The following is an 8,563-nucleotide window of genomic DNA, read 5'->3' as shown; positions in this document are numbered from 1 at the left end:
AATAATAAATAATATAATAATAATAATAATAATAAAAAATAATATAATAATAATAAAAAATATAATACGCATAAATAATAATATAATAATAATAATAATAATAAAAATAATAATAATAATAAAATAGTGAGAATGGTGGCTGTAATTCCATCTCTGACTGCCAGGTGTCGCTGTATGGACAGTGTATTATAGCGGCACGCTGTATGGGATATTTGATCGTTGCAATTCCTCTTCCTGTCTCAAGGCATCGCTGTACAATGTACACAGTAGCTGTAGTTCTATCCCCCGGCCGATTGGCGTCGCTGTGTCCCGCTCTTGGCGCTCCCTCCGCCCGGTGTCTCTCTGGTATCTCCCGCGCGGTGTGAGGCGGCGGATGAAGATGGCCGTGTCGGGTGCTTTGCGGGCAGATTTGGCTCAGGCGGTGGAGGGGAGCCGGGTGTTGGTAGTCGGAGCGGGAGGAATAGGCTGCGAACTGCTGAAGAACCTCGTGCTGACTGGATTCACCCAACTGCATGTGGTGAGCCGGGACTTCAGTGTTATCTCACCCTGGAATTACTATGGAACGTCCCATCCCCCCATAAGGCATTGTAGGATGCGGGCTGACCCAAATAATAACAGGGGGGACCCCAATATTATTGCCTTCTTTTTACTACAGGAGGTGGACTGGCCTTGTTATGGAAAAAGGGACCCCCGTGTTATCGCCCCCCTCAAATCACAATGGAACCTCCCACCCCCCATATATCATTGCAAGGGGTGGGCTGACCCAAATAATAACAAGGGGGACCCCAATAATTTTTCCTCCTTATTAGTACAGGGGGTGGACTGGCCTTGTTATAAAAAGGGGGACCTCAGTGTTATCCCCCTCAAATCACAATGGAATGTTTCATCCCCCCATATAACATTCCAGGGGTGAGTTCACCCAAATATAGAGAGTGGGGACCCCAATATTTTCACCCAATATCACTATTGATCATACCAACCCCTCAAAAATATTGGGGAGGGGGGGATATTAAGGCCATTGCCATTCATATCCCCCATGTCTGTGTAGCTCCGCCTCCACTCCATGACCCCAGCCATTACAGACCCCCAGTCCCCCCCAGGCCCCTCCCCACACCTGAGGGGGTATTTTCTCCTTATTCTGTCTTCCCATCACAACAATATTCTCATCCGCAGATCGATCTGGACACCATTGATGTCAGTAACCTGAACAGACAATTCCTCTTCCAGAAGAAACATGTCGGCCGCTCCAAGGCTCAGGTGAGAGCCTACTGCTTCTCTTTTCATTGTCGCAACCTGAAAATGTTACTGAAATGCAGAAAAGAAAAAGAAAACATCTGCAACCCTTCCAGACCAGACTGTGATGTGTGGCAGAGCTGTGTACATCCCAGGATTGAATAGATAGAATATTTATGTGACCTCTGGGTAATCAGCTGTGTGGCCGGAGTTCAGCTTTAATGTAACTGCAGAGCTCTCTGGCTATGGGGAACATTGAGCACCTCCTATTGTAGGGGTAACAACATGGCTGCCATATTGTGTTCAGTCATTGGTTATACTGCCGGTGATAAAGCGGACCTGTCTGGGCGGTATAATGAGACCCCCTGTGTACTGGTCACATGACAGATATGGTGTCATTTGGGCATTGGTCCCTCAGAGCAATGCATCATGGTGGGAAGCGGAGTTATTATTATTAATAAACAGGATTTATATAGTGTCAACATATTACGCATGTACTGCATCGCTGTACATGAAATAGGGAGTTGCACCCTCATACTGCGGGGGAGGGGTTCCAGGTGCACTGTCAGATGACAGGGGACACAGGGAAGGTGTTAGTGGGTGCAGGGGCCCCTGATAAGAGAACCTGTCACTAAAATAAATGATTTTTCCAGTTTTAATTACTTAGACAGTCAAAGCATTTCACTGATAGCTATAAAATATTATTAGATTGGATGGATTTCTAGTGACTGCCTCCTACTGGTTGGATTTTATCTCTCTGTTTTGTGATTGGCTCCCCTAATCCTCCATTCTGTTTTTATTTCCTATCTGCAGGTGGCAAAGGAGAGCGTCCTCCAGTTCTGTCCGAGTGCCAACATCACCGCATACCACGACAGTGTCATGAAGTAAGTACCCCGGTGTCCTGGGGGGGGGGGGACACCTTGTGTGATGTCAGCAGGGGGACACAATGGGGCACTGGTAGATTTGGGGTGTGTAGACATTGGGGTGTATACATTCACCGGCTGTAATATGGATGAATGACATATAATTGAGGTGCCCTGGCATCAGGATACCAATGAAATGCAAATTATAAAAACGAGAAGTCCTGCTCATGTGACCTGCCCGTCATGTGACCTGCCCTTCCTCCAATCACCAAGTTCAAGCTAATTCATGCACCCTGGTGGTACAATTTGTGGCATTATCTGTCCTCTGCTATAAATGAACCCCATTGTGCCTGGGGTGAGGAGCCCCCAAGCTGGAGAATATACACCAGTGCAGGTCAGATCCTTGGAGTCTGAAGATAAATACCCCAGATATATATTCAGCTATTTCCACTGGTAATCAAATCTCTTGTTTCCTTCTATGAGTCTAATTTTACGATATATGATAATATTTGTGATTCTTCTTTAGTGCCGAGTATGATGTGGAATTCTTCCGGAAATTTACACTGGTGATGAACGCCTTGGACAACAGAGGTAAGGGGAGTGTATTGGGGTTATTACATATATGAAGGTAGCAAACCCCTGGGGGTATTTATACAGGGCTGTCCCCATGTCATCTATGTTTATACAGGGGTGGGTGGGGGGGCTGTCCCCAGGTCATCTGTTTATACAAGTGAGACCGTCCCCAGAATTTATATATATATATATATATATATATATATATATATATATAGTAATTGAATTATATATAGAAAAGATTAAAATGTTTTTTTTTCTGTCCCAGCTGCCCGGAACCATGTAAACCGGATGTGCTTGGCGGCAGACATTCCCCTGATTGAGAGCGGCACAGCTGGATACCTCGGACAAGTCACAGTCATCAAGAAGGTTTGTAAATCTCCTGCTTTCCTCCATGATCAAATTTCCTCTTATCTGCCTCACACTAATCTTATACTCCATGTTCAGGGCGCCACCGAGTGCTACGAATGCCGACCCAAACCCACCCAGAAGACCTTCCCCGGGTGCACAATCCGCAACACCCCCTCTGAGCCCATCCACTGCATCGTCTGGGCCAAATACCTCTTCAAGTAAGCAAAAAACATTCAACCTGTCGTAATATTATCACCCCCCCTTCCCATTATGTGTGAAGCTGATAAATATTTTGTGTTTACAGCCAGCTGTTCGGGGAGGAAGATGCCGACCAGGAAGTGTCACCAGACACCGCTGACCCCGAGGCTGCTTGTGAGTATTATACAGGTCCATCAGTCACTGATCACCCCGCAGGTTTCCTGTATCCCTGACATATCTGCCTTCCTTACAGGGGATCCCACAGAGGCCGCTGAGCGTGCTAAAGCATCCAATGAAGACGGAGATATCAAGAGGGTGTCCACCAAGGCTTGGGCTCGGGACATCAGCTATGACCCTGTGAAGCTCTTTAATAAGGTCAATATACAGAAACCCTGACACCTTCTCCATCCTATGCAAACTGAAATATCAGGGCCTCCATCATACAAACTTTCCCATCATTCCCAATGCACACTGATTCATGGGGGGGGGCACGGTGGCTCAGTGGTTAGCACTCTGCTCTTCGCAGTGCTGGGTTCCAGGTTTGAATCTCAGTCAGGACACTATCTGCACGGAGTTTGCAGGTTCTCCCCGTGTTTGGTTTTCCTCCGGGTACTCCAGGTTTCCTTCCACATTCCAAAAACCTGCAGTTAGGTTAATTGGCTTCCCCCAAATATGACCTTAGACTGTAATAATGACATATGACTATGGTAGGGACATTAGATTCTGAGGAACATGACAGTGACATGACTATAGACTTTTACAGCGCTGCGTAATATGTCAGTGCTATATAAATACTGTGTAATAATGGTGACATTGCAACTGGTCATGTGATATGACCTGGGCCCAGTTGGTCCTATCACTTTAAATATTTGTAAGGTTGCTGACGTCTGTGAGGTTTTTGGCCTCCAAGCAGTGTGCAGATCTTTCTCTGATTAATAATTCATTGCCCTGTGGACCGCTGCAAGCACACTGACCAATGGTAGATGTACAGTGGCCCTTTATCTGACCAATCACAACGTTTCAAATAAAGCCACTTACACTTCATTTCAGGTAGATTTGGTCCTTGCTGGCTCTTTAGTGGCCTCACCAATCAATGTACATATTTGCATGGCTGTGCTGGAGGCAGGCAGGGTGACAGATGGGCCCAGCTATAACTCTGGGCAAATAATACCAGCAATGACTGGGAGAATACAATATGTATATATGTAAGTGGACCTGGTGTAAACTCCATACCGGGACCACAGATCTGCCTTAGGTTAGCCTAGTAATCACCTTTTTATTTTTTTTCACATCCTGCACGAGTTTTGAGGACTGAATGTTTTAAATGAAGGGGAAGTTGGGCTTTGGTTAAAACCAAATTAGTTGCATGTGATCCCCATCCTGTGGATTCCTATTGTTGAATGTATCTCTATCGGTCTGTTCACAATTGCAGCTTTTTAAAGACGACATCCGCTACCTGCTTACTATGGACAAGCTGTGGCGGAAGAGGACGCCCCCTGTGCCATTGGACTGGGCCAGCCTGCAGGACGGCGGTAATAACATATAATTGGATTGTAAGCTCTTCTGGGCAGGGTCCTCTCCTCCTCCTTTTGTGTTGCTGTCTGTATCTGTCTGTCATTTGCAACCCCACTATAAAAATACTGTTTATTAATAATAATTGCCTATGAGGAGGTGTTAGGGGAAGAAAATGGCTTCTGATTGGTCTGAGAGATTCCTGTTGGTAGCCATACAGATGGTTGTATACATGTATTGTGTTAGGAGTCTGCATATTCTCTCGTGGTTAAACATTCTCTATAACTTACCTTCCAGACTCCTCAGAAAAGAAGGATTCCTCCCCCATCGGGCTGAAGGATCAGCAGGTCCTGGACGTCGCTGGGTATGCAGAGCTTTTCTCCCACAGTGTGAAGACGTTATGGGCGCAGCTTAAAGAAAAAGGAGAGAACTCCTCACTTGTGTGGGATAAGGTGAGATACCAGACCAGGAAAGGAGTGCTGCCGCCCTGTGGGTGTAATTTGTAGTTGTATATCGAAGGGGCCGATGGATCTGAAGTTGCCAGGGACAGAGTTTATATGGCAGCTGATGTCCGATCTCCTACACATTATTTCATAGCAATCAGCAGCAGTGATTGCTTTTTTTTTTGCATTTTTTCCCCTGCTATTGTGTGATAACTTCCCCCACCTCCTTTGTAATCCCTTCATGGCGAGTCCTTCCCTCCTCCGCTGTCTTTATATTTCTTTCATTTGCAACCCATATTTATTGTACAGCGCTCCGTAATATGTTGGTGCTATATAAATCCTGTATAATAATAATAGTAATAATATTTCTGTCTGGACCCCACAGGACGATCCCCCGGCGATGGACTTTGTTACGTCAGCCGCCAATCTCCGGATGCACATCTTCAGTATGAACATGAAAAGCCGCTTTGATATAAAGTGTAAGCCTTCCCTTATGGGATTCCACTCTCCCACCCCTCCCTCTCCAGGACTTAAAGCGGAACTAAACCCAAAATAACAAAAAACACCCTGGCCTTTAATCCCACAGATCTGTTGGGGAGGTGTCTTTTCTTGGATCCTGCGTTGTTCTGGTATCCATCTTTGGCCCAGGGCACAGGAAGCCGCCATCTTCTCTTTTCTGGATTCTTCTTACGTCATCTGATTTTTGCAATGCACAGGTCAGAGATCGGGTCTTGCTGCTGATGCATTCCATTAAAGAAAGGAACTCTTCTCTTTTACTAGCATCTCTTTTCCCTCAGTGAAGGAAAATGCCCCTTCTGTGTATGCTCGAGATCAGGGCAGCCAGAGTCTCCCGGGATGTGTGACTTGGGTATCCCAGGAGGCTTTATGCTCCCATTCTGTCCTGATCACTGCGGCAATCAAGACATAAAGGGAAGGTGCTGCACACTTTAAATTTATACAATTTTTACTTTGAATTAAAGGGTTGTCTACCCATTTATGTAAAGTAGAAATTTAGAGTTTAGGTCCGCTTTAATTTCTCCTGTAAGGTTTCCCTTACTCTCTAGCTGTCCTCTTTTCTCTTTCTCTGGCGCTCTCCTCTCTCCACTACCCAACATCCCCCCAATCCCGGTCCTCTCCACCTCAAGATGGATACTGAAATATGTTTTTCTCTTCCACAGCCATGGCAGGGAACATCATCCCTGCAATCGCTACCACCAACGCTATCATATCCGGCCTGATTGTACTAGAGGGCCTGAAGATCTTATCGGGGAACCTGGAGCAATGTCGGACGGTAAGTTACCCCTCCTCCCCTATGATGAGTGTGATGGAGTCAGATACATTTGTTACCATCATCCCTTCAATATATATTTATTACTAATATTGGGCAGCTCAGTGATTAGCACTCCGGCCTTCGCAGTGCTGGGTCCCAGGTTGGAATCTCAACCAGGACACTATCTGCATGGAGTTTGTAGGTTCTCCCTGTGTCTGTGTGGGTTTCCTCCGGGTACTCCGGTTTCCTCCCACATTCCAAAAGCATGCAAATAGATAAATTGGCTTCCCCCCAAAATTGCCCTTAGACTGTGATAGACATATGACTATGGTAGGGACATTAGATTGTTGTGAGCCTAGTGACATGACTATTTGTACAGCGCTACATAATATGTCGGCGCTATATAAATACTGTGTAATAATATTTGTATTTCTATTGGCATTACAAGTAACATTGATAGCAAGTCCTCATCTGCATTTCCCTAATAGACAGCATTCCTACTTGCAGTTGTGTTTTTCCTTTTTTCAGGTTTATCTGAGCAAACAGCCCAATCCACGCAAGAAGCTGCTGGTTCCGTGTGTGCTGGATCGTCCCAACCCCGACTGCTATGTGTGTGCCAGCCGGCCAGAGGTGACGGTGAAACTGAATGTTCACAAGTTAACGGTGCAATCGCTGCAGGACAAGGTGAGTGTATGAGGGGGTTCTATAGATCTGAGATCCTACAATGTATGGTGGGATGGAAGAGGACCTGTCCTTATAGAAACATGTATTCTGTGGCTCAGTGGTTACCACTCCGGCCTTTGCAGCGCTGTGTCCCAGGTTGAATTCTCACCCAGGACACTATCTGCATGGAGTTTGCAGGTTCTCCTGGTGTTTGTGTGGGTTTCCAGGTACTCCAGTTTTCTTCCACATTCCAAGAACATTCAGTAAGGTTACTTGGCTTTCCCCTAAAAAACAGGCAGGTGGTTACTTAAACTTGCCACTAAATATTTTACCACAACCTAAAATCTGCGCCCCCGGCCTACCTCTGTACATCGCCCTGTCTATATATATATATATATATATATATATATATATATATATATATATATATATATATATATATATATATATATATATTGTGTAAAATAATTCTGTTTTCCAGATAATTAAAGAGAAATTTGGAATGGTGGCTCCCGATGTCCAGATAGAGGACGGGAAAGGCACAATCCTCATTTCCTCCGAGGCTGGGGAGACAGAAGGTGAGTGAAACTCTTGAAGGTGGTGTTGGCTCCTCCCCCTTCACTGCTACGTGAGAGATGATTGGTTCTTGTACTTTAATGTATTCATAAAATGTTTCGTGGGATTCATTTCATGTTTAAATTTCCTGGTTCTTCATTTTTTTTTTATTTAATGGTTTTTATTTTTTCCAGCAAACAACAACAGGATTTTATCTGATTTTGGAATAAGGAACAACACACGGCTGCAGGCGGATGACTTCTTGCAGGATTACACGCTGCTGATTAATGTTGTGCACAGGTGAGGCAGTGGATTATATGGTCAGTGATCTGTTATCCTGGGAGTGTGATCAGTTCTGTCACTAGTGCCTCATATATTGTGGAGATTATTTACATCCACTCCTCTTATAGTGCTGCCATCCTCACATTATACCGGAAGTGGTCATCTAGTTCTCAGGATAACTACCTAAATGATGGAATTTTCTACAACTGAATATTTCCTCTCCTTTCACCCACTTTGTGCTCGGCATCTTATCTGGTTTTATTATTCTTGTGTTTTCAGTGAGGATTTGGAGAAAGACGTAGAGTTCGAGGTTGTGGGAGACGCACCTGAAAAGGCTCCGCCACAGCCACAGGAGGAGGCCAGTACCAGTATCACCAATGGAAGTGATGATGGAGCACAACCCTCAACATCCACAGGTAAGAAGAGAGAAGCAGTCACACACAATTATACATATACCACAGCGCTGTACACTGACCCAGTCCCATCAGTCTCTGTACAGAGGAGCTGACACTCTAATGTCCCCCAACAGTCACACACTATTATTATACATTGATATAGCTCTGACATATACCGCAGTGCTGTACAGAGAACACTGAGCCAGTCCCATCAGTCTCTGTACA

The 8,563-nt window shown here is 45.1% G+C and overlaps 1 protein-coding gene across 1 annotated transcript in view; it reads left to right on the top strand.

Moving 5' to 3' along the window:
* The first annotated feature begins 331 nt into the window (after positions 1-331).
* UBA2 (ubiquitin like modifier activating enzyme 2) overlaps positions 332-8,563 on the top strand; it is a 9,281-nt gene continuing 1,049 nt past the window's right edge. The window contains exons 1-16 of the mRNA XM_072422952.1: positions 332-517; positions 1,174-1,257; positions 2,047-2,117; positions 2,623-2,687; positions 2,938-3,038; positions 3,117-3,238; positions 3,325-3,392; positions 3,472-3,593; positions 4,651-4,750; positions 5,028-5,182; positions 5,559-5,652; positions 6,352-6,464; positions 6,972-7,127; positions 7,588-7,684; positions 7,856-7,961; positions 8,223-8,359. Coding sequence (XP_072279053.1) covers positions 374-517; positions 1,174-1,257; positions 2,047-2,117; positions 2,623-2,687; positions 2,938-3,038; positions 3,117-3,238; positions 3,325-3,392; positions 3,472-3,593; positions 4,651-4,750; positions 5,028-5,182; positions 5,559-5,652; positions 6,352-6,464; positions 6,972-7,127; positions 7,588-7,684; positions 7,856-7,961; positions 8,223-8,359 — 1,735 coding nt within the window. The 5' untranslated portion in view covers positions 332-373. The remainder of the gene's footprint in view (positions 518-1,173; positions 1,258-2,046; positions 2,118-2,622; positions 2,688-2,937; positions 3,039-3,116; positions 3,239-3,324; positions 3,393-3,471; positions 3,594-4,650; positions 4,751-5,027; positions 5,183-5,558; positions 5,653-6,351; positions 6,465-6,971; positions 7,128-7,587; positions 7,685-7,855; positions 7,962-8,222; positions 8,360-8,563) is intronic.

This window comes from Pyxicephalus adspersus, chromosome 9 (assembly GCF_032062135.1).
Source record: "Pyxicephalus adspersus chromosome 9, UCB_Pads_2.0, whole genome shotgun sequence".
NCBI lineage: Eukaryota > Metazoa > Chordata > Amphibia > Anura > Pyxicephalidae > Pyxicephalus > Pyxicephalus adspersus.
Note: the sequence above shows the minus strand (reverse complement) of the source record. Positions and strands in the feature narration are given on the sequence as shown.